The 27,059-nt window shown below is 40.6% G+C and overlaps 1 protein-coding gene and 1 pseudogene across 11 annotated transcripts in view; one reads left to right on the top strand and one right to left on the bottom strand.

Moving 5' to 3' along the window:
- Window positions 1-3,172: 3,172 nt before the first annotated feature.
- Window positions 3,173-27,059, bottom strand: part of LOC108395889 (uncharacterized) — a 100,680-nt gene continuing 76,793 nt past the window's right edge. For 7 of the 11 annotated variants that reach the window (XM_073220326.1, XM_073220331.1, XM_073220327.1 and 4 more), the window contains 4 exons: window positions 7,151-7,277; window positions 6,915-6,975; window positions 4,934-6,513; window positions 3,173-4,142 (listed from right to left, as the gene is read on the bottom strand). In XM_073220326.1, coding sequence (XP_073076427.1) covers window positions 4,033-4,142; window positions 4,934-6,513; window positions 6,915-6,975; window positions 7,151-7,277 — 1,878 coding nt within the window. In that variant the 3' untranslated portion in view covers window positions 3,173-4,032. Of the gene's footprint in view, window positions 4,143-4,933; window positions 6,514-6,914; window positions 6,976-7,150; window positions 7,278-13,127; window positions 13,250-27,059 lie in introns of all 11 variants that reach the window. The other 4 variants (XM_073220328.1, XM_037003796.2, XM_073220334.1 and 1 more) reach the window with 3 other exon arrangements.
- On the top strand, window positions 9,459-10,281 carry LOC140845774 (eukaryotic translation initiation factor 1 pseudogene; annotated as a pseudogene).

Here is a 27,059-nt window from a genome sequence, read left to right as displayed (position 1 = left end):
TAGAAACGCCACCCAGGAAGGGGCAGCCAAGAACCTAAGAATTCCTCCACCCCGTGGTTCTGTCAAGGCTGTTTTCTAGAAAAAGCAGACACTAGCATTTCTTATCCCCTCCCAGCTACCTTATTACAGAAGCTCACTCCAGGTGATCAAAGCGAGGAATTCAGGGACTCATTTTCTCCAGTGGCTTGTCATCAACAGGGTGGAGACCCCACCTCAGGCATGGCACAGCAGGAATACCAGAGCCCCAGGTACCCTTGCCGAAGCTCACTGATAGGGTGTTAAGTTCTACACCATGAGAGTCAAGCCAACAAGACCAGAGGCTTCCACCCACACCTGGTGTCCTTTCAAAGCAGGGGTTACGAAGAAGCAGGCCAATGTCTCCACCCACAGCCAAAGAGCTGTGGCTCAAATATTTTGCTTAGAGGCAAAAGCAATCGCAGTCTCTAAGAACAGACCGCTCCAAAACTTTCTACAAAGGAGCTGACTTTGTTTGAAACAAATGTGTGGAAATTCAAGACTAAGGGAACTCTCAGAAACAATGGAGGTTTTGGTTAAGCTATGAAGAGAAGGCTCGCGGCTGCATGAGAGCAAACAAAACAAGTAGGCCAGCCGGTCTACCAACCAGGGAGAGAGAAGGAAAGCCATGCTGGGATCAGAACAAACCTCAAACCCTGTGCTCGAAAACTATGTCTACAAAGGAGCAGGAATTCAACTGGGTCAGACTCTGGAGCAATTTATGTCCTAGAGCACTGTCAAAATCAACAGTGCAGGGCTTTCTTGTCCCCTCCTGGTGTGAGTCAGGAGCTCTTTCCTCTCACCTTATTACTAAATAAAAGCCTGTTCCTTGCTCTCCTAAAAAAAAACAACAAAAAACAGCAGTGCAATACAGTGGAGTATTATTCAGCCATAAGAAGGAAAAAAATCCCACCATTTGCAACAACATGGATGGAGCTAGAAGGTATTATGCTCAGTGAAATAAGCCAGGTGGAGAAAGACAAGTATCACATGATTTCACTCATCTGTGGAGCATAAGAACAAAGCAAAACTGAAGGAACAAAACAGCAGCAGAATCACAGAACCCAAGAATGGACTGACAGTTGCCAAAGGGAAAGGGACTGGTGGAGGGGGGGGGGGGGGGGAAGAGGGGGAGAAGGGGAAAAAGGGGCATTATGAATAGCACGTATAATGTAGCGGGGGGTGCACAGAGAAGACAAGTAGTGACTCTATAGCATTTTACTACGCTGATGGACAGTGGCTGTAACGGGGTATGTGGTGGGGACTTGACAGTGGGGGGAATCTAGTAACCATAATGTTGCTCATGTAATTGTACATTAATGATACAAAAAAAAAAAAAAGAACATCGACACTACCTCAAACCATAGAAAAAAATACTTTGATACAGATTATAGACTAAATATGAGAAACTGTTAGGAACCTAGGAGAAAATCTTTGTGATGGTGGGTTAAGCAATGATTTCTTAAACAAGAGAACAAAGGCATAAGTGATGAAAAAAAAAAGATGTCTTAATAAAAAAAAACAAAACCAAACAACAGTGCAATCAGCCTGCAGTAACAGTCTGACCAGCTGATGACAGACTGTCAGAAACGGCCATCCAGTGTGACGGGAAGCACACCCACGGCTGCGCCCTGGAAGATCAGAGGTCCGCACGTGGGTAAAACAGACATCACTGTCAGTCACCGAACGAACCAGCAGCTCTGGAAAGTAGATGATCTAGAGTGTCAAACTTTCAACTGAAACTTTATGACACATGCAAAGACACAGAAAGGAGTGACCTAAAAACAAAAAAAAGCAAACAGAAACTGCCTGTGAGAGCATCTAGACAATGGATTTGACAAAGATTTCAAAGCAGCCATTATCAAAATGCTCAAAGAACTAAGGGAAACCATGTTTAAAGAAGCATGATGGTAATGTCATGCCAAGAATATCAACAAAGAGAAGATACAGATGAGTAGAGATTATGCAATCGGAAAACAGGCAAAGCAATGAAGGAAAATGAAAGGAGCCTTTGGAAAATGTGGAACACTAAGTACGTTAACAAATGTCTAATCAGAGTACCAGCAGGAACAGACAAAAGAACAGAAAAAAAACCTATTATTTCTTCAAATAAATTCTCTGCTCCTTTCCCTATTCTCCTTCTGGGACTCGCAAAATGTGCATATTGTTTGGCTTAACGGTTGTCCCCTAAATTCCTTGATCTGTTCACTTTCCTTTATTTTTTCTGCTCTTCAGACTTATTTCAAATGACCTGTTTTCAAGTCCACTGATTTTTTTTTCCTGCCTGTTCAAGTCTACTATTGATCCCTCCAGTGAATTTCTCAATTCAGTTCTTGTATGTCTCAGCTCCAGAATCTGGTTATTTTAAAAATAATTTCCTTCATAATTCCTTGTTCATATGTTGTTTTCCTGGCTTACTTTAGTTCTGTTTTACTCTTCAGCTCTTTAAGACTACTGTTTAAGTCTTTAAAATAAGTCTTGAGGAGCTCCCTAAAGAAATGGCTTTCAGAATTAATAGACAAAGTCCACTTTTAAGCTTGTTTCTTTAGAGATGTTTTCTGGAGATTTAGAATTTATTTTATTCCTTTAAGTGGACCATTTTGTTTCCTTAAGTTTCCCATTTTCTTTGTATGCTTTGTGATCTGTTGCTGAAAACTGGGCATTTGAAAAAACAGGCATATCCCCTACTCTTTGCAGATGGCTCCATGCTACTCTTTGCAGATGGCTCCATGCATGGGAAGACCTACACTATGAGCCTGGCGGGAAGCCTTAAGGTTTCCTTAGGCTTCTTCAGGGTGTGGGTCTTCTCTGGGTCTGTGGGTGTGCTTGTTTCCAATTTCCCTGTATACATGGCTGTTTTAAAATGTATAAAAGAGAATAAACGTCTATTACTCTTACAAGTTCAAATTCTGAAAAGGAAGACCTTCTGAACAGACTGGTACACTGTCATTTATGGTTTGGGGTCATCCTCATTACTACAGTTCATCACATCCCTCTACTACAGACGTCAACCTGGTAGTCTCTGGCAAAAAGACACTGACAAAACCATGATATAAGTTTTTGGTAATGGTAAAAAGTTACTTTCGTGACAAACACTGTATTAACAGAATAAAAGATTAAAGTTTGTGGAAAAAAAATTTGAACTTGTATGCACAGGTGATTATTAACTCAGAATTTATATTGACTGATGTGATAAAATCATAAGTTGATCTGAAAATCCACAATTACAATGTGATATTTTAATATACCTTATCAGGAAATGCAAAAATTAACATTTGTTAGTATACAGTATCTGGAACAGCTAATAAAACATATCTAGCAACATCTACATAAGCATTTGACAAAAATATGAACTTTTTAATCACATACAACATAATTGAAAGTGTACTGAGGAATTTTTAGCTTTGATGAAATCATAAATACCCACAATCTGCTTGATATGAAGAAGGTGCTTATTCTCACATGGAAGCCTGGGTCACAGACGTCACAGCAAAGAAGAGGAACAAGCTACACCATGGTTCCTTTTGACTGCAGCATTGTAGCTATGCTGGTGGGGTCAGGAACACACTCACTAGCAATATTAACAGAACAAGGTATTTACTACACAAATTACATCTTATATGAATACAACCTAGAGATGTGGGGTTCACCGCTTCAGAGAACATTAGCAGTCATATGTGTTGCCTGATGGACACATGATGGCCTGCAGGAAAATCCAAACTGTGTTGCATCTTTGCTGTGGGACTTGAGGAGGTATCTGTGGAAACTTACAACTCTTGAGAAAGTGGAAGTCAAGTAGTTGGTAGTGGTACTGATGATATTCTTGACTGGCAGGGCAAAGAATCAGGAAAATGGGCTGGAAGAAGGATATATGTGAAACTCCTGTGCATTTATCTCTGTACCATGCTTCCAAAAATTAAGGCCTTCTTTGCTTTTGCCTGCCAAACTCATGCAGGTGAGGCTCCTGGTGAGTTTGAAAATGGAACTATAAAGAGAATAGGCTCTAGAAAATGTTGGTCACATTACCCATACTGACGTAACGCATTCCAGGACAGCCATCTCCAATTTTTCTTTTCTTTTTTTTTTTTTTGTCTGATTACAGGTCTCTTCTGTTAAAGTCTTATTATCTAAATCACAGTCAGAGGGAATGACAAAGAGTGAAGGGAAAAGATGTAAATAACAATTCAAATGAGATTATATTCTGTGATAAACATTTTGTAGTTACAAATTTATGAGAACTATTTATTAGCAAGGAAAGTGGAATAAAATTCTTCTGATAAAAGAAAAACTTTTTCTTACAAGAAAGGAAGAATATATATAAATGGGTAAGGAATATCCAGTACCTGCCACATGAGGCCAATAGGAAAATCCCAACAAATACCAAATTGTCAATATTCTATGGCCCATTAACTTACAGGACAATTAAAAAGCTGTATAAAAATCAATCCTACTTGCATATTAGAAATAGACTTCAATTTACCCACAGATCTTAACAGACAATTTTGTAAGCTGATTTAAGGAAAAATGCTATCTACTAAGGTTAAATACAGCTGCCTAAAGAGTACTTACAGAATTGTCTCAACTCAATGTTCATTTGAAAAGTAGCAAGCAGAACCCACGGTCCAGTGATTAAGTTTCAGAACCAACCACCGACTAAGACAGTATGTTTTTAACTTTTTAATACATTTATTTCATGAGAATTTTCTGGAATACTACATGTGAATTGGTTTGCATCAGATTTTCCTGTATTACTTACATTTATAGCACTTCTCTCTAGTTGTGTTTTCACATGACTATATTTGCTAAGACTGACAATTTCCCTGTATTTCTGAGTTATAATTTGTCTATCGAGGGTGCATTCTCATCACATGTTTATGTAAGGATGTGGGCCAATTGAAGGCTTTTCCACAATGCTTACATTCAAGAAGTTTCTCTCCAGTGTGAATTCTTTCATGGCTTCTAAATGAACTGGGTCGACTAAAGGCTTTCCCACAATCTTTACATTTATAGGGCTTCTCTCCAGTGTGCATTCTCATGTGTCCTCGAAAGGTTGTGCGATAAATGAAGGCTTTCCCACACTCCTTACATTCATAGGGTTTCTCCCCAGTATGAGTTCTTTCATGTACTTGAACATAACTGGAACAACTGAAGGCTTTACCACATATTTTACATTCATAGGGTTTCTCCCCTGTATGAGTTCTTTCATGTATTCGAAATGCACTGGGACAATTAAATGCTTTCCCACATTCCTTACATTTATAAGGTCCATATCCAGTGTGTGTCATCATGTGTCTTCGGAAACTGGTGAGAGAAACGAATGCTTTCCCACATTCCTCACATTTGTAGGGTTTCTCTCCAGTATGAGTTCTTCCATGTATTTGCAAACCTAGGGGAGAACTGAAGGTTTTCCCACACTGTTTACATTCATAGGGTTTCTCAGCAGTGTGAGTTCTTTCATGTCTTCGAAAAGAAGTGGGACAACTGAGGGCTTTACCACACTGCTTGCATATATAGGGTTTCTCTCCAGTGTGAGTTCGCACATGGACTTGAAAAGTAGTGAGCCAATGGAAGGCTTTTCCACATTCCTTACATTGGTAGGGTTTTTCTCCAGTGTGAGTTCTTTCATGTGTTCGAAAGGAACTGGAACAACTGAAGGCTCTACCACATTGCTTACATTCATAGGGTTTTTCTCCAGTGTGAGATCTTTCATGTATTCGATATGAACTGGGACAATTGAATGCTTTCCCACATTCCTTACATTTATAAGGTCCAACTCCAGTGTGCGTTATCATATGTCTTTGAAAACTTCCGAGAGAAATGAAGGCTTTCCCACATTCTTTACAGTCATAGGGTTTCTCTCCAGTATGAGTTCTTTCATGTTTTCGAAGAGAACTGGGGCAACTGAAGGCTTTACTGCACTTTTTACACTCGTACGGTTTTTCTCCAGTGTGAGTTCTTTCATGACTTCGAAAGGAACTGGGACAACTGAGGGCTTTACCACAGAGCTTACACTCATAGGGCTTCTCTCCTGTGTGAGTTCTTTCATGTGTTTGAAAAGTTTGATGATATCTAAAGGCTTTTCCACATTGTTTACACTGATAGGGTTTCTCTCCAGTGTGAGTCCTTTCATGTTTTCTAACAGATTGGCGATACCTAAAAGATTTCCCACATTCCTTACATTTGTAGGATTTCTCTATACTGTGATTTCTTTCATGTTTTTGAAAAGGCTGGAGATAACTGAAGGCTTTTCCACATTCCTTACATTTATAAGGCTTCTTTCCATATTCCTGATACTTGTATGGTTTGGGCAGAGTGTGAGATCTTTTGTGCCTATTAAGGGATGAATGCCGCATGAAGGCTTTTCCACACATATTGCACTCCCATGGTTTTACTACTTCAGAAGTTTTCTTGTTTAAATTATGATTTGGAATCTGGCTGAAGTTTTCTCCATGTTGACTACTTTCTTTATTTTCACAGAGTCTCTCTACTATACGACTTCTGTAAAAAATAAAATCAGCAGCACATTTTTTATTTAATAGCTTTATATTTCTTAGTAAAAACTAAAATTACATTCTTACCATAACAGGCAAAGTATAGGTTTTTTGCCCTGAGTTGTTTGAAAATGAAGATACTGAATGTTCTGCAAGAGGGGCACAACCATAAGCTATTATCAAGGCATTGATATTTATATATTAATTTCTGAATACTATTTCTAAGTGAACTATTTGGCAAATGATGAACATGTCACATTTAAGAAAACATTTTTGATGAAGATTTTCTGGAAAAAAAAACATTTGAAGCTGAAGCTGGGATGCCTTTTGTCTTCTTGATTTAAAAATTTTTATGACATAGAAAGCTACCCTTGTAAGATACTTCTTTCTGCTGTGAGTGCAACTCACCTTAGATTTCTTCCCTGCTCTTTGTACTGATCTTCAATGTTACAGTCTTCCCATTTTTTCCCTAAAATGTAGACCCAGAAAAATCACTAAATTATAGAATTATTACGTTAAAGGTCCATGATGAGCTCTGACCATGCCTGAATTTTTCCCCAAAGAAATCCCTTTCCCCATTTCAAATTATAAAACATATCAGGCAAGAAACACAATCTAATTAAGTGAAGTAATAGCATCCTTACCTACTGAGGCCAGGTTCCTCAATGTTTCCCGCATCACATCTCTGTAAAGTTTCTTCTGAGAAGGATCCAGCAGTGCCCACTCCTCCAGGCTGAAGTTTATAGCTACATCTTCAAAACTCATTGAATCCTAAAACATCCACATATGCATACAAGAAGATGGGTGAAACAGATACTAGGAATCTATAGTCAATTCATAGTAAGTTCATGTATGGCTCTGTGATTGCAAAATATTCTATGACTTGGTTATCAGAATTCTTTCTATACATAATCACGTCCTCATAATTTTAACAGCATCATGAACACATAAAATTACTTGTACATTTTTACTATGTTCACTTCAAGTCTTACTATTCTCTGTAGGGTCCAAAAAAATGAGAGAAATGCTATACAAATGAAAGATATACTTCCATTTTAAGACTTTCCATTACCTATGAAAGAAACATTTTCATTCCCAAACAGGAGAGGCCAGGAGGCCTGTGGAAATCTGACTTGTGACTAGGAAGCTGGGCATATTGTCCTGAAGTACTCCAGACCCTCAGAAATAGTTAGACGCAGGTGGAATGAAAATGTTCTGGTGGAGAAGTATTAATTTTGACTTGTCTTTAAAAATACTTGTCAGATACTTGGTTATTCCTTTCTATCTGTCCCATTTAATGGGACATTAGAGCTCAGAAGCTAGAGCTCAGAAGAAAGACAAGTTAGACCTCCACAAAATCCTTATGCTTATGAGCCTCAGAGCTGCTTCTCACCAGTTTTTAGCACATATACACACATTTACTGAGATAAGATTCTAGAAGAGCTCTTTCTGACAGAACCATACAGTGAACCCTTGGCCTTGCTGAGCTTGAAGAACCAAACAATGTAACAATTTGCAAGGGAGTTCTTTGAAAGCCACGACAGAAGTGAATGTGTATAACACACATGAAGTGTTCAGTAGTGAATTACTCTAAAACAGCACAAAAAACTTCCTTTCTTCAATTTCAGGAGGTAGTGGAGAATCACTTCTAGAGGCTGTTCTCTCACTTCCCTCATTTCTGTGCCCTCACGTGGGTCACAGGAACATGACAGCCCAACCTCTAGGCATTGAAATCTCTTAGCCATATAATCCCCTTACACATTGGTGTCTGAAAAAGATTATTAATGTGCTATGTGCAAGAGACAGAGAAAGGGCTCCCACATCATAATTCTAGTGGTAGAATTTACACATTTGGTTAAGGAACAGAGTAGGAAATCACTTCTTGGTGGGCCCAAGGGGTAAAATGAGCTCTACTTACTCTTTCTAAAGTGGATCTGTAGTGCCTGCTCATAACAATGTCCTATCATCTACCGTGAAGAAGAACGTTAACATTAGCAGGCCTAGCTTGCTCACAATGTTTGTCCCCCGTTGGTATCTAGGAACCAGGATTTATGAGGGTGGGCGCCCTCTAACCTAACTGATAAGAGTGACTTTATGTAAAAAAGTTACATATCCTGAACTCTTGTTTTTGTTCTGAGAGTCTGAGCATGTGCTCTGTCCCCCCAAATCACTCTGGGCACTGTGTCTCCAATGAGCTTCCTGAGAAGATAAAAATTTACATGTGTTGTCACAACTTTGTGCTTAGGGAATTGAGTCCACCTGATGTAATGTACACTAGGAAAGAACATCTGGAAGCTTGCAAGACAAATTCAGATATGAAACAGGACTAATGAATGATATTTAATGATCCTAATGGAAAAAATTTAAAAGTTTAACCGAATAACACCAAAGGAGAATGAAGTTAAGTGAAAACTGGCACATGGTCTTGTTCAGTGTTCATGTTTCCTCTCCCAACATGTATCTTTGTCCTCTCCCAGGGTTTATCTTTATGAAATTCTATTAAGTCACAAAGCAGACTTTTTAGGAGTTAAGAAAAACCTTATAGTAGGAAAGAATGTCAAAAAATGGTCAAAGTCTTCCAAAGAAGTGGAGGATTGCCTCTGTATGTCAAGGATTTTCAAACTATAGTATTTCAGAAAATATAGTCTTAATGGAAAAACAAACAGACCAAGGCAAAAATGTCTTCCACGGACCAACATTTAATACGGAAAGTTAGTCACAGGTAGACCAGGCATTATAGAGCAGCGGCGGGTATCATGAACACTAATACATGGGCAGGGACAAACTGTTATCTGGGAAATGCTTTGTATCCCCTCTATTCCATCCATAACAGCCAATTCATTGCTAAAGATAAAACTAGGACACTTTTAGGAGTCACAGGTAAATGCTTCATGAACCAAAAATAGGGAGAATTTTCTCATATAAGAAAAACAATAAGCCCTAAATCAAAGCATGGAGAGTAACTAAAGAATCAAGACCGAGGACACATACGGTGCATAAGGGAGATGAGTTGGGTGGGAAGATCAGAAGAATCTACCTACCACTCAAGATCCATTTACAAAGCTTGATTACAAAGATGTTTGCATTACTATTATTATTAAATTTCCAGCAAAACCTGTTGTACATTGTTTCCTGAATGTATTTACTTGATAAACATTTAATTAGTTAAGTGTAGAGAAGGCAATTTTACTGTTTGTCCCACAATGTGGCAATCTTTTGAGTTTTAATTCACAGACTTTGGCTGCAAAAACTGCTAAGAAGTTTCTATTTTAAAAGAATTGTCCACAGGCCCCAGTGGCTGAGCCACTGTCGAGGACTCAGCAGCCTTTCCCTTTAGCCCCCTCACTTCCCGATGCTCCTCCCTTCTCCTGCCACGGCCTTCCAAGACCGTTCCCACTGAGGAAAAGGAATTGCACTGTGTGTCTGCTGTCCAGAAGCTCCACTCTTTCCACCTCTTTGCTGATGGAAGTAAATGTGATGATCTGCTTCTTGCTGGCACTAAGCATTATATCTACGTAAGAATTCAAAAGAGAAATGTCAGGGAGACTCTTACTACTGTCCAGAGGATCGCTAATGGTTACAATAAAAAGAAACTAGTGAAGGCATTTAAGAAACTTGCCTGCGACGGTACTGTAATTGAGCAGCCAGAATATGGAGAAGTAATTCAGCTACCAGTGACCAGTGCAAGAACATATGCCAGTTTCTGGTGGATACTGGACTGGCTAAGGACCACCAGCTCAAACTTCATGGGTTTTCAGTGCTTTGGGCTCCCTGAAACTTTAGTGAGGATTTCCTTGCGATGGAAATATCCCTTGCCGCAAGTTTAAAAACATTACAGCTTGCATAATGTAACCATTGGGGGTCTGCTTTTAACTTGGACTAATGTAACTCCTTCATACAGTAAACTGAAAAGAGCTAAAACAAAACAAAACTGGCTGCATAATCTTACCATATTTACTTTTAAAAAATGGGTGACATGTCCTCATGTGGAAAGATGTGGAAGATCATCAATAGAATAATTAAGCAATTATAATAACACACCGTGCTACCTTTCTATAACTCCTATAGTCACCTGCAGAGGGGGACCCCACCTGAAATATGGTTCAAAAAGTCTAAGCTGGTGACACTACATCCATGCCCACAGGGCATCAAAGGGTCTGACTTCCATAACAGAAGTGCTGGGGAAGGCAAGGCAGCCTCTTGAGCCCTGGAAATGCTTGGCAAAGTCAAGGAAAGGAGCCTGCCTAGGTTTTTCCTGAGGTTGGGGGTGGGCTTGGGTTAGAGTCTGTGCACACGGGTGGGGGACTCTGCGGAAGGAATCTCTTCCAGAGCCAAAGGAGTGAGCAACAAGGCCTTATCACCACCAGGCACAAGGGGGAATGAGAAGGGATGAAAGTTTAAATGAGCATCTTGTTTTGTTACAGGAGTAGGCTCCTAACCCCACCCAAGGGCAGGGGCTGTTTGCCAAGACAAACATCAAACATCAAAAAACAGAGCTTGTCTGGCAGGTAGGGACCCTAAGTGTCAGCACAAAGAAAAATTCCTGTCCTCACAAGGAAAAAACCTGACTCAAAATCAAGAACCCTTCTTAGATCCATCACAGAACTGAGGTCACAGGGAAACTGCTGTCCCCAAAATCAGACAAAAAATAGCCATTTAAAAATATATGCTGAATATTCTGTTCTTAACAAGGCCTGTCCTCAAAATTATCAATTTTACAAGAGCACAAGTGACTTGGATTTTCCTGGAGCCTAAGTGACCTGAGCGGGTAGAAATCCCCAAGTTGAGTCTCATCTAGCCTCCCGGCTCACCAAAGGCAGGGGAGGGGTGGAGCAGCACTTGTGACATTGGTAGTTTTTTTTTTCCCTCCTGACATCAAATACGTGGCTTTCCTCTAACACCACTGCCTCAACTCCATGTCACCAATTATGTGTCTTAATAATTCAGTTCAATACAGTATTACCTGGGCTTAGAATCAGAGTCACAGATTAAGCACTCACTCCAGCAAGACTGCCCCCACTTCAGATGCCAGCTATAAATGGGGTGCCTTGGCTACCAACATTTCCACCCAGCCATCTACAAATCCATGGATTCCCTTGACACCTCCCTGTTTTGGCAATTTGCTAGAACAATTCTGAGAACTCAGGAAAGCATTTGACTATTAATATATTTCACATACATATTTGGTCTTCTCCCATAGTTTCTAGCTCACAAGCTCCCCAAATCCTTGGAATTTCGTAAGTGTTGGGAGTGATAAAAGTGTCACTAGTTGTGTTACTGAGGTGACTTCTGGAAGGCACCTGAGGGTGGGGGCTTGCAGTCCACCCACTGACCTTAAGGGGAGGGGAGAGGGGCTGGAGGCTGAGTCAGTCACCAATGGCCAAGGATTTAATCAGTCATGCCTGTGTAATGAAGTCTCTATAAAGAACCAAAAGGACAGGGTTCAGAGAGCTTCCGGGTCAGTGCACAGGGAGAGGTGGGAATTGGCCTGCCTGGAGAGGACATATCTTGTCGTATCACATTTCTTTCATCAGCCTGTTACTGAATTATATTCTTTCATAGTAAACAGATAATCTAGACCTTAAAAGTATATTATGGAAAGATGATGTGAGATGTGAGACAGAGGCCTCCTCTGAAAACCACATATAATACAAAAATATAGTTAATACAACTAATTGTGAAAGAACAATAGGAAGGAAGGCTGCACCAGACTGCATACACCCAGAGGAAAGAACAGACCTCAGGAACAGGGCAACATACCAAAGCCATGATCTGACAGAACCCAAGTCCTTCCCCGACCCCAGCTCACCAGCAGGAGGAGGATAAACACAGCGGGGAGGGGATGGAGGTCCAGGACTGCAGAACACCCAGCCCTGGAGATCTGATCTGGGAGCACAAACCTCCATTGCGTGGTGCACTGGAGATTAGTGGGGTTGGAAAGCTAAGACAAGCAGAATACTTGGAGAAACTGAGATTCCAGCCCCTTGTGGAAAACAAGAGATCCACATCCGGGTGCTCTGGGACAAAAGAAAGGCAGGCAGTCTGAGAGACTTCCTAACAGCAAGAGGGCTGCTAAAGGGGCAGATACAGCACAGAGCTTGCTGCTCAGGAGTGAGGGACAGGTGGACAGAATTGTCTAGGCACACTGTGCCCAGCATGTTGGGAGCTTTCAGGAGCTTCAGGTGCTCCATCCCCCTGGATGGCTGTGCAGCTCCAAGGACCCCACTGTGATATGCAGCCTGCTGTGTCTTCCTCCTGGCTAGCCTGTACCTGGCTCACAAACCCGCAGCCACTGCTCTGGCATTAGGCCAGCCAGAGGGAAGCCCTGCATAAGCTACAAATGCAAAGCATAGAGGCATACACCTGCGTGCTCAGCCCACTGGTTCTGGCAGTGGAGACAGGCACAGCAGCCAGGAAGCAGAAAACAGCTCTTTTCTACCCCCAGGCACAAGCGCCGCTCCTCTGTGACCCCAGACATTGCTCCAGGGGCTGAGCAGCTCCAGAGAGTAGAGCTTCTGGGCACTACAGGGCACCACATACAAGTATGAAACATCAAAGGAACCTGGTTCAAACCAAAATCCCACAAACACCAGAAAAATGGACAAGTGAAACTGAACTCACCAATCTTCCTGAAAGAGATTTCAAAATAAAATTCATAAATATGCTCCTGGAGGTTCATAAAAATATTCAAGAACTCAGGGACGAATTCAGGACTGAGATTCAATCATTAAGGAATTCAGTACCTGAAATGAAACATACAATGGAGGGATTTAAAAGCAGATTAGATGTAGTAGAGGAGACAGTAAATGGAACAGAAATTAGAGAAGCTGAGGCACAGAGAGAAAAAACGATCTCTAAGAATTAAAGAATATTAAGAGACCTGTGTGACCAATCCAAATGGAACAATATTGACATTATAGGAGTACCAGAAGAAGAGAGACAAAGGGATAGAAAGTGTCTTGGAGGAGGTAATTGGTGAAAACGTCCCCAATCTGGGGAAAGAGATAGTCTCTGAGGCCATGGAGGTGCACAGATCTCCCAACACAAGGGACTGAAGGAAGGCAACACCAAGACATATAATCATTAAAATGCCAAAGATCAAGGATAAAGACAGACTATTAAAAGCAGCCAGAGGGAGAAAAAAGATCGTATACAAAGGAAAACCCATCAGGCTATCATCAGACTTCTCAACAGAAACATTACAGAACAGAAGGGAATGGCATGATATATTTAATGCAATGAAGCAGAAGGGCCTGAAACAAGAATATTCTATCTGGCAAGATTATCATGTAAATTTGAAGGAGGGATTAAACAATTTCCAGATTAGCTAAAGCTAAGAGAATTTACCTCACACAAACTGTCTCTACACTGTATTTTGGAGGGACTGCTCTAGATGGAAGTGTTCCTAAGGCTAAATAACTGTCACCAGAGGAAATAAAACCATAGTAAAGAAAGTAGAATAATTAATTACTAAGCAGATGCAAAATCAAATCAACTAGCCCCAAAGTCAGTCAAGGGACAGACAAAGAGTACAGAATACGATACCTAATATATAAAGAATGGAGGAGGAAAAAAATCAAGAACCTTTAGATTGTGTTTGCAATAGCATACTAAGTGAGTTAAATTCGACTATTAGATAGTAAGGACGTTACCCTTGAACCTTTGGTAACCAGGAATCTAAAAGCCTGCAATAGCAATAAGTACATACCTACCGATAATCACCCTAAATGTAACGGTCTCAATGTACCAATCAAAAGACATAGAGTCACCTGAATAAAAAAACAAGACCCATCTATATGCTGCCTACAAGAGACTCACTTCAAACCCAAAGACATATACACAAGACTAAAAGTGAAGGGCTGGAAAAAGATATTTCATGCAATTAATAGGGAGAAAAAAGCAGGTGTTGCAGTACTTGTATTGAGCAAAATAGACTTCAAAACAAAGAAAGTCATAAGAGACAAGGATGGGCATTACATAATGATAAAGGGCTCAGTCCAACAAGAGGATATAACCATTATAAATATGTATGCACTCAACACAGGAGCACTTACATATGTGAGACAAATACTAACAGAATTAAAAAGGGAAATAGAATGCAATGCATTCATTCTAGGAGACTTCAACACTCCACTCACTCCAAAGGACAGATCAACCAGACAGAAAATAAAGAGACAGAGGCATTGAACAACACATTAGAACAGATGGACCTAATGGACATCTACAGAACTCTCTACCCAAAAGCAGCAGGATACACATTCTTCTCAAGTGCACATGGAACATTTTAAAGAATAGATCATATACTAGGCCACAAAAAGAGTCTCAGTAAATTCAAAAAGATTGAAATTCTACCAACCAACTTCTCAGACCACAAGGGTATGAAACTAGAAGTAAATTATGAAAAGAAAATGGAAAAGCCTACAAACACATGGAGACTTAACAACATGCTCCTAAATAACCAATGGATCAATGACCAAATAAAAACAGAGATTAAGCAATATATGGAGACAAATGACAACAATAATTCAACACCACAAAAATCTGTGGGACGCAGCGAAGGCCGTGCTAAGAGGAAAGTATACTGCAATATAGGCCTACCTCAGGAAAGAAGAACAATCCCATATGAACAGTCTAAACTCACAATTAATAAAACTAGAAAAAGAACAAATGAAGCCCAAAGTCAGTAAAATGAGGGACATAATAAAGATCAGAGCATAAATAAATAAAATCGAGAAGAACAAAACAATACAAAGAATCAATGAAAGCAGAAGCTGGTTCTTTGAGAAAATAAACAAAAAAGATAACCGCCCAGCCAGACTTATCAAGAAAAAAAGATAATCTACACACATAAACAGAATAAAGAATCAGAAATGAGAATGGAAAAATCACTATGGACACAACAGAAATACAAAGAATTATTAGAGAATACTACGAAAAATTATATGCTAACAAACTAGAGAACCTAGAAGAAATGGACAACTTTCTAGAAAAATGCAACCTTCCAAGGCCGACCCAGAAAGAAACAGAAAATCTGAACAGACCAATTACCAGCACGAAATTGAACTGGTAATCAAAAACTACCTAAGAACAAAACTTCTGGACCACATGGCTTCACCAATGAATTTTATCAAACATTTAGTGAAGACCTAATACCCATTCTCTTTGAAGTTTTCCAAAAAGTAGAATAGAAGGAAATACTTCCAAAGTTATTCTATGAGGCCAGCATCACTCTAATACCAAAACCAGGCAAAGACACCACAAAAAAAGAAAATTACAGACCAATATCCCTGATGAACATAGATCCAAAAATACTCAACAAAGTATTAGCAAACTGAATTCAAAAATACATCAAAAGATCATCCATCATGACCAAGTGGGATTCATCCCAGGGATGCAAGGATGGTACAACATTCAAACATCCATCATCATCATCCAGCACATCAACAAAAAGAACAAAAACCACACGATCATCTCCATAAATGCTGAAAAAGCATTTGACGAAATTCAACATCGATTCATGATAAAAACTCTCAACAAAATGGGTATAGAGGGCAAGTACCTCAACATAATCAAGGCCATACATGACAAACCCACAGCCAACAACATACATAACAGTGAGAAGCTGAAAGCTTTTCCTTTAAGATCGGGAACAAGACAAGGACGTCCTCTCTTCCCACTTTTATTCAACATAGTTCTGGAGGTCCTAGGAATGGCAATCAGACAACACAAAGAAATAAAAGGCATCCAGATTGGTAAGGAAGAAGTTAAACTGTCACTGTTTGCAGATGACATGATATTGTACATAAAAAAACCTAAAGAATCCACTCCAAAACTACAAGATCTAATATCTGAATTCAGCAAAGTTGCAGGATACAAAATTAATACACAGAAATCTGTTGCATTCCTATCCTATATACTAACAATGAACTAGCAGAAAGAGAAATCAGGAAAGCAATTCCATTCAAAATTGCATCAAAAAGAATAAAATACCTAGGAATAAACCTAATGAAGGAAGTGAAAGATCTATACTCTGAAAACTATAAGACACTCATGAGAGAAATTAAAGATACCAATAAATGGAAATAAGCCTGTGCTCAGGGATAGGAGAATTAATATTGTCAAAATGGCCATCCTGCCCAAAGCAATCTACAGATTCAATGCAATCCCTATCAAAATACCAATAGCATTCTTCAATGGACTAGAGAAAACAGTTCTAAAATTCATATGGAACCACAAAAGACCCTGAATAGCCAAAGCAATACTGAGAAGGAGAATAAAGCTGGGGGGATTACTCTCCCAAACTTCAAGCTCTACCTCAAAGCTACAGTATTCAAAACAATTTGGTACTGGCACAAGAACAGACCCATACACCAATGGAACAGACTAGAGAGCCCAGATATAAACCCAAGCATATATGGTCAATTAATATACAATAAAGGAGCCACGGGCATACAATGGAGAAATGACAGCCTCTTCAACAGCTGGTGTTGGCAAAACTGGACAGCTACATGTAGGAGAATGAAACTGGATTACTGTCTAACCCCATACACAAAAGTAAACTCAAAATGGATCAAAGACCTGAATGTAAGTCATGAAAGCATAAAGGTCTTAGAAGAAAACATAGGCAAAAATCTCTTGAATATAAACATGAGCAACTTCTTGCAGAATGCATCTCCTCGGGCAAGAGAAACAAAAGCATAAATGAACAAATGGGACTACATCAAACTGAAAAGCTTCTGTACAGCAAAGGACACCATCAGCAGAACAAAAAGGCATCCTACAATATGGGAGAATATATTTGTAAATGACATATCAACAAGGGATAAACATCCAAAATATATAAAGAACTCACACACCTAAACACCCAAAAAACAAATAACCTTATTAAAAAATGGGCGGAGGATATAAACAGGCAATTCTCCAAAGAAGAAATTCAGATGACCAACAGACACATGAAAAGATGCTCCACATCATTAACTATCAGTGAAATGCAAATTAAAACCACAATGAGATATCATCTCACATCGGTTAGAATGGCCAACATTGCAAAGGCTAGAAACAACAAACGCTGGCAAGGCTGCGGAGAAAGGGGCACCCTCCTACACTGATGGTGGGAATGTAAACTAGTTCAACCATCGTGGAAAGCAATATGGAGGTTCCTCAAAAAACTAAAAATAGAAATACCATTTGACCTGGGAATTCCACTCCTAGAATTTACCCAATGAAAACAAGTTATCAGATTCAAAAAGACATATGCACTCCTATCTTTACTGAAGCACTATTTACAATAGCCAAGATCTGGAAGCAACCTAAGTGTCTATCAGTAGATAAATGAATAAAGATATGGTACATATACACAATGGAATACTATTCAGCCATAAGAAAGAAACAAATCCTACCATTTGCAACAACATGGATGGAGCTAGGGGGTGTTATGCTCAGTGAAATAAGTCAGGCAGAGAAAGACAAATACCAAATGATTTCCCTCATTTGTGGAGTATAACAATGAAGCAAAACTGAATGAACAAACCAACAGGAGACTCACAAATTCCAAGAAGGGATTATCGGTTATCAAGGGAGGGGTGGGGAAGGGCAGGTGGGGAGGAGGGAGGGAGGGAGAAGGGGATTGAGGGGTATTATGATTAGTACACATGATGTGGGGGTATCATGGGGAAGACAATGTAGTACAGAGAAGGCAAACAGTGAATATGTGGCATCTTACTACACTGATGGCCAGTGACTACAATGGGGTATGGGGGGGTACTCGATAATATAGGTGAATGTAGTAACCACATTATTTTTCATGTGAAACCTTCATAAGAGTGTATGTCAATGCTAACTTAATAAAAGATAGATAGATAGATAGATAGATAGATAGATAGATAGATAGATAGATAGATGGATAATCTACAAGTTTTTCTCTGAGTTCTGTGATCCCTTTAGCAAATCACGGTTGACTCACACAACACAGGTTTGAACTGCACAGGTCCACTTGTACAGAGATTTTTTTTTAAGACATATATAGGAAAATACTTTGGAGATTTGTGACAACTTGAGAAAACCTTTCGGTACCTTACTTTATTATAAGAATACAGAATACATCTAACATACAAAATATTTGTTGAGTTTACATTATCAGTAAGGCTTCCGGTCAAACAGCTGGCTATTAACTAAGCTGTTAGGGAGTCGAAGTTATATGACAATTTTTGACTGCACACTGTCAGCACCTGTGATGTGATGATTTATATGGAATATATATTTGGTCATTCACTTACCAAAATATACTCTTCAGATATATTTGGTGTGTCTTCAGAGCCATAAAAGAGAAATGGGTGTCTTGTTTTGTAAATGGCTGTTTTTTTGGCAAGGGCTGGTTGTCAGGAGGGCCAACCTTGTGATTAGAGGGTGGAAACTGTCAGCTCCCATCTCCAACCTCGAGGGAGGGGAGAAGGCAGAGGAGCTGGAGGTTGAGTCAGCCAACGGCCAATGACTAAATCAATCATGACTATGCAACGGAGCCCTGACAAAAACCCAAGGGTATTTACCCCTTTTTAATCCTGTCTCTCTGTCCTGGGAGCATGCACACTTGGGGAACGAGGATGCTAACATGCCACCGAACGAGGCCCCCAAGCTCCATGAGGACAGAAGTTCCTTTATTCAGGACCTTGCCCTATGTCTCTCTTCATCTGGCTATTGACTTCTATCCTTTATTAAGCTGGTAAAGTAAGTGCTTCCCTGAGTTCTGTGAGCCACTCTAGCAAATTAAACTTCAGGAGGTCATTGCAATCTCCAACCTGTAGCCACTCAGTCAGAAACACCAGGGCTTGAGACTGGTGTCTGGAGTGGGAGGGGTGGAGGGCAGTGCTGTGGGACTGAGCCCTTAATCTGTGGGATCAGATGCTGGGCAGACAGTGTCAGGATTGAGTTGAATTCTCAAACATCCTGGTGGTATCTGAAAATTGCTTTGTGTTGTTGCATGAGGGACCCCTCCAAAACACACAATTTGAATTGGGTCCAGGACCCTAAGCAGTGTCCTAACCCCTGAGTTGTTATTAAACCCACTCTCTCTGATTTATCACCAGTAGGTAAGAAGTATAGCCTGATGACCCTCTGGGCTTGTGACTGGAGTCCGATGTGGGGGAGGGGTCAGTCTTGTAAGACAGACAGTGTCAGAGGATACCCAGCTGGTATCTGAGAATTGTTGGAGGTTTGTGGATCCCCCCACACACATTGAGATAGGGTCCAGGAATATAACTTAAAGCTAGAACACATTCTGGGACATAAAACACACTTTAACAAATTTGAAGGAATAGAAATCACAGAAAATATACTCTCAGAGCACAGAGCATTAATGTAGAAATTAGTAACAGAAACATATTGGAAAAACTGTGAGATACTTGGAGATTAAACAGCACACTTCTAAATAACTCATGGATCAAAGAAGTCTCAAGATAATTAAAAATTACTTTTAACTAAATGAAAATGAAAATACAAGTTACTGAAATCTGTGGGATCCTTCAAAAACAGTTTCCAGAGGGAAATTTACAGCACTGAAGGCAAACACTTGAAAAACTTGATCAGTAATCAGCGAACTAAGCCCCTATCTTACAAAACCAGAAGAGTAAATTAAACCCAAAGTAGGCACAAGAAGAGAAATAATAATAATTAGGGAAGAAATAAACAAAATTATGGGAAATCAATTGGAAAAAAAAACAAATCAAAAGATGGTTCTTTGGAAAAAAAAATAGAGTTGAGAAACTTTACAAGGTAAGAAAAAAGAAAAGGCAGAAATTAGTTATATCAGGAATTAAAAAGGAAAAAATGAAAATGTAAAAGCCTTTGACAAAATCCATTGATGATAGCAAACTAGGAATATAGAATTCCTTTTTCTGGAGAAAGAACCATCTACAAGAAACCTGCAACTAACATCAACTTAATGTTGAGAAACCAGATGCATTCCCAGTAAGATTAAAAAGAAAGCAACGATAAGCCTGCTAACCAGTCTTAGTCAACACAGAACTGGCAGTCAAGGCTAATACAATAAGAGAAGAAAAGGAAATAAAAGGTATACAGAATGGGAAGTAAAATATAAAACTGCTTTTGTTGCCTATGACATGATTATCAATGAAGCAAATCTCAAGGAATCCACAGTAACAAAGAAAACTCCTTGAATTAATATGAGTAAAGTAAGGTTAAAGGATAAATGGTTAATATACAAAAGATAATGCTTCCCTATAGATCCAGATACTGTCAATTCACCTTTGACAAAAGACCAGAAGCAATTCAATGGAGAAAACATAAGTGTTTTCAACAAACAGTGACAAGAAAAGTAGACATCCACGTTGGAAAAAAAGAATCTAAACACATCTTACACCTTTCACAGAAATTAACACAAAACGGATCATAGATTGTACGTAAAATGCAAAACTACAAAACTCTTAGAGGGTAACATATGAGCAAATCTAGATTACCTTGGGGTTTGGTGATTATTTTTTTTTAGATATATCAGCAAAATCAAGATCCATAAAAGAAAAATATGTTTGATGCCATTAAAACAAAAACTTGCTCTGTGAAAGACAATGTTGAGAATGAAAACACAAACCACAGACTGGGAGAAAATCTTTGCAAAACACTAATCTGATAAAGAACTGGTATTCTAAATGTCCAAAGAACTCTTAAAACTCAACAATAAAAAGACAGCAACACAATTAAAAATTAGAAGATCTGAACACGCCTCACCAATGAAGTTGTACTGATGGTAAATAAACATATGAAAAGATGCTCAACACCATGTGCTACTAGAAATCGCAAATAAAAGGACCTATGACTAGACACTTAATACAATGAATGATTAAAATTCAAAACACTGAGAACACCAAATGGTGGCAAAGATGTGTAGTAACAGGAACCCTCATTCACAGCTGGTGGGAACGGAAAATTCCACCGTGTGCCTACTTTGGAAGATGGCAGTTTCTTAAAACACTAAAGCTATTCTTATCATACTACCCAGCAATCACAACCCTTCAGATTTCCCCAACTGAGTTGAAAACTTCCTCCACAAAAAAAAAACCCCTGCATTTGAGCCTTACTCATGATTGCCAAGACTTACAGGTAACCAAGATATCCAGATAGGTGAATAGAAAAATAATTATAGTATCCATATGATGAAATATTGTCCAGTGGTAAAAAGAAAAGAGGAGTCAAGCCAGAAAGAGAACTCTTAAAATCATATTGCTAAGTGAAAACACCCAATATGACTAGGCTGCACATGGTATGATTCCAAGCAGAGTTCTGGGAAGCCAAGGTCTGGAAATGACAAAACTATGAGATAGCAAAAAATATTTGGTGCCAGGGGTTTGCGGGTGGGAAGGAGCAATGAATGAACAGGTGGAGCACACGATATGTTTAGAGCAGTGAAAGTGTTCTTCACATTACAGAAATGACAGAAGTCGTTTTTCATAACCAAAGCCCAGGGTCTGCACAACCCATAGTGTCAACACTAATGTCATCTGTGGACTTAAATGCGTATATACTGGTTCGTCAAATGTCATAAATGCACCAGAGTAATACAAAATAGGGCCAATGATGTGGAGACAAAGAGGTTAGTGGGAACTAAAGTTTTCTGTGACCCTAAAACTGCTGTAAAGAAAAATCCACAGGAACAAAAAAAGACAGTAAAGACAGACACATTAATAGTCACACCCGGTGACTGACTGATGATAGACACAGAGCATCTTCCATTTCAGTAAACTGAACTTAGTTCAATAAGCTGTGAGGGTGCTCTATATTGCCTACGCCAACTCTGGGGAGAGAGGACAATCTTCCACTGAATGCTTGTGAAGATCCCAGCACTGTCTATTCTGAGAGGTGAAATGGGTGTCTAGGTTCCTATCAGCAGAGAGTGGAACTCCATGTGGATAAGGTGTTTTCTGCCGAGCTCTCACATTGCAGGCTTACTCTCTGTAGTAACAGGCGTTAACATGATCTCTACTGTGGGTCACTGGGGCACAGGAGTCACAGAATTGTTTTACCACAAAGGGTAAATCCTCCAAGTAGCACAACTGATGGGGCCACTGCTGGTCAGCACTGAGATGACGGCCTGATGTCTGCTTGGATGTGTGGACCTTGGAGTCCCATCCCATACCAGGATGTCCCGGGTAAGGGATGAAAAGCAGCAACTCTGCCTGAGCGCCGGGATGCCGGGATGTGCACGATGTCGTCCCTCCCGTCCACGAACTCCCACTGCTTTTCACTCAGGTAATACCAGAAGCTCCCCACGGAGCTGGGGTCTGGGAAAGCGGGGCCTCTTCCAGCACTATGGCTCCTGGCAATGGACTAAGAGGGGAGGCCACCCGTCCTGCACAGAGGATATGCCAGAGAGCCACGGTTTACCTGTGTCTTGCCTCAAGGGGTCTCCACAGCTGCACTGAGCTCTTGGGGCACCGTTTCCAGGTACCACAGCATAATGGCTGCTGGATATAGAGCTGCCTGCTGAGGACTGTCTATTGTTAGGACAGCTGTGTGAGCGAAGCCCACTGCAGCTCTCACAGCTAACACTTTGGGGTCTAGGGCAGATTCTTGCATCAGAAGCACCTAGACAATGTAAGGCCATCATGGTAACTCCAGGGGACATGAGAGGAGGTCACTGCAGCCTCTACTATGAAGCAGTGCCTGAGGCCAGAACAGGAAGGCCGGTTGGACAGCGATTTGACCAAGTCCAGAGCCTGTATGTTTTGCTGTCAGGGATCCTTCTCAAGGTGGGCCAGTTGGCAAGTAACAGCACAGGTGGGCTCAAGTGAACTTGTAAACAAGGAGTATGTTGCCTCCAGAAGAGCATTAGTCTAGCAAAGGTTGTGGGTCCTGAGAGGGACAATAGTTATTTTCTCACTGTGTCAAGAGGGAGCAGGACCCAGATTCCCAAAGCATTTTTAGGGATTGAAACAATGTGCCAGAACTAACTTGGGGAGGGCCCCAATTCCACACTCCTCCTGAACAAGGGCTTAACATGTAGACTTGAGGCTTCATAGGGTCACCAGCATGACACAGGGCAGCACAGGTCACAGCACAAGCCCCCCAGCACCCAGAAGCCCACAGTCCATGCCACCATCAGGCAGCACAGCAGGTGAGCCAGTCAGAGCAGGTCAGAGCACCCCACAGGTGGCGGTCACGACGGCACATGCTGCTCACGGTGTCACCTGCTATGGTCACCTGCAGAGGTGTGGCTCCCCGCCGAGACTGGTAACAATGTGGTGTGTGTGTCCACACAAAGATACACACATAGATCCCAACACAGAAGGTAGGAAATGGTTTAGGACTCACACAGCGGATCTCAGGAGAGGGAAGGCCAGCTTCCCCCGCAGCTCTGACCTGGGTTCGGAGAGCAGGGACAGAGCTGGGCTGGCTGCTCATTGTGGCAGGGGGCTGAGCTGAGGTGAGAATTCTTGCCCAAGGGCAGGGGCTTTTGTGATTTGATCTGCTATCTCCAGAAGGGAAAACATTCAGACTTCCTCACCAGCTAGGCTAGGTTTGGGGCACAAGGAGGAGGGGAAGTTCAAGCAGTGAGCTAGCAGACATCAAAAACTGTGGGGTCTCACTGCTCATTATAAGGATAAACAGGGTAAGAAAAATGTGCATCCCTAACTGCTTGATTTTATATAAAGAAACGCTAACACAAGGCTCAGGAAATGATCAACACTGGGTTTTTGGGGGTGCCTGAAGCAAGAGCACTGGAGGGAACCAAAATCTTCTGGCAGTGCACTGCTTTAGACCTTATCTTACACATATTTTAGTTATATAAACCACATTTTTATTTTTAATATCCTTTATTTTCCTCTTTCAAATTTAATTTTTACTTTTTTATATGAAACCATTCTAAGATTCAACCTTTTGAACACTAATGCTTATAAAAGTTTAAGCCATACAATATGAAAAATTACAACTTTCTAAAATAACAAGAGGCATCATAGAGTCTCCTTGTATCTCCTTGCTGGGGGAAGCTGGCCTTCCCTCTCCTGAGATCCGCTGTGTGAGTCCTAAACCATTTCCTACCTTCTGTGTTGGGATCTATGTGTGTATTTTTGTGTGTACACACACACCACAATGTTACCAGTCTTGGTGGGGAGCCACACCTCTGCAGGTGACCACAGGTGACACCGTGAGCAGCATGTGCAGTCATGACTGCCACCTGTGGGGTGCTCTGACTTGCTGGAGGGTTATTACAGGAATAAGTAACATATTGCAATGCATTAGGGTTTGGGTCTAACCCATTCACTGTATTAAGGATTTTCAAAGATTTATATATATTTTGAATAGTTTTCCCACTAACAATTAAAATAGGAATTCATTTGCCTTATGCCTTACCAATACTATACCATTTAAATTTTGAAAATGCTCTTAAGAACATGCACATACAAAAACTGACCTGAAACGTAAAATCTACCTGGAAGCACAAATAACCCATCTCATATCTGGACGCTCTCTTGCCTAAAAGGAAAAAATACTCTGGTTGGTTCCGGAATTTCTTGCCTTACTCCCACTTTATCTTTCAATCAACTTACATTTTCAAAACCCAAAAACTAAAACTCTCATATGCTCAAACAGGAAATAACACCAAAGTCTAAGGGAAACTACATAGAGCAAATAACTCCAACATGCAGTGTGTAAACACACGAGGAAAGAAATGCAAACACTGGAGCTGGGTGAATCAGCAGCCTGCTTCCCCGCAGTTCAGAAGGAAAACCCACTTGCCCAAGCTTGCGGTAGACTCCCCCTGATGGGATACAATCCTTGGAGTCAGTCCCTTGGTGGGTGGGGGGACAGCTGAGCAGCCACAGGAAAGGACTCTGGGAGCTCCACAGACCCTGCTCTCAGGATATAATGTAAACACTGCTTCCTTCAGCCTTCCATCCTCATCCAAAGTCAATGTAAGGTTCTGACCCAAAAGAACTCCGAAATTCAAAAATCCTTTTGTCCACAAAACAGAACACCTGATCTTCCAGACTTCCATAACATGCAGATTGCTCCGAGTGCATCAATACGGTGGATGCAAGGCTGAAAGCTCTGTCTAGGAACAGGGCCAAAGAAACCAGTTACAAACCTCCGGAAGGACAAAACCGCCTCATCTTCCCCCGCTCCACGTTCACAGGCCTCTGCCCCTTTCCAGGGCTCTGCAGCTTCTTTCAGTAGAAAAGCTCCTTCCCTGGTGGGTGGGAGTAGCTAAGACACCCAGGGGGAGGCTCCCCAGGGAAAAATCAACTGGGCCTTTAAGTACTTCCCTTAGAAGGCTCAAGGGGCCCTAGGGTTAGAGCCATTGTCCTCAGACTTCTATTCCCCACCCAGGTCCTCTGAACCACCACTGGTATTTTAAAAGTGATTAACCCAGTGTTTGAACATCCAGCAAAATCACTCAAATCCAGAGTTTATGTGTAAAGGATGGAAGAAAACCATAAGGCATTTTTTTCTAGTTCAACAAGAAAACACAAAATACCTATTCCTTTCAGAAAACAAGTATGGCCAGTTTATTATTTCTGTGGTAAAAAATCGTTTGGGAAACAATCACAATTGAACACACCTCTAGGTCTTACAAGTCTTAAGTTCTGAGACTGCATTTGAAAACATCCAAATAGAAAGGATGGCTACAGAAATGTTACTACACCCACTCCTGGGAAGAAAAAAAGGAAACAAATATTTTACTACATGGAATGAAATAATAGAATATTTACTTTTTCTGAAGTTCACTTTTTTTTAATGTTTTGTTTTTTATTAAGGTATTATTGATATATACTCTTATAAAGGTTTCACATGAAAAAAACAATGTGGTTACTACCATTTACCCATATTATCAAGTTCCCACCGATAACCCAATGCAGTCCCTGTCCATCAGTGCAGCAAGATGCCACAGATTCACTGTGTGCCTTCTCTGTACTACACTGTTTTCCCGTGACCCCCCACACCTTGTATACTAAACATAATACCCCTGAATCCCCTTCTCCCTCCCTCCCCACCTGCCCCCCCATACCCCACCTCTTTGGAAACCACTAGTTCATTCTTGGAATCTCTGAGTCTGCTGCTATTTTGTTCCTTCAGTTTTGCTTCGTTGTTATACTCCACAAATGAGGGAAATCATTTGGCACAAAATTCACTTTTTTTTAACCTCTCTTTCAAGATCTATTGATTAAATACATTTTACATTTGTTGAAAAGTGGAGACTTAAAGAAAGTGAATAAAGTCACAATCTCAGGGGCAGTGCTAACAGAATAGGTCACCCAGAAAAGTCTCCAAAGAGGAACCTCCACCCACAGGACTTCCCATAGGATGCCTGTGCTGGGGACACTTCCTGGAGGGAGAGGCACAGGGATTTCATGCAGTGTAATTCCGAGTGGTTTTTCTCTGCTTCTCTCTCGGTAAAATAACCACAGACAAAAATTAATCTCTAAAAAGAATTCTGTGGAGAAATTATTAAAAAAAATTAAAATACCGCACAGTTTGAAATGCACCATGGAGGACAAAGAGTTAATAATGATGCTGGAAATTGGAGAAGGGAAAATGGCGTTT

This window comes from Manis javanica, chromosome 13, assembly GCF_040802235.1.
Source record: "Manis javanica isolate MJ-LG chromosome 13, MJ_LKY, whole genome shotgun sequence".
NCBI lineage: Eukaryota > Metazoa > Chordata > Mammalia > Pholidota > Manidae > Manis > Manis javanica.
The sequence above is the reverse complement of the archived record's forward strand: the minus strand, read 5'-3'. Positions and strand labels throughout refer to the sequence as shown.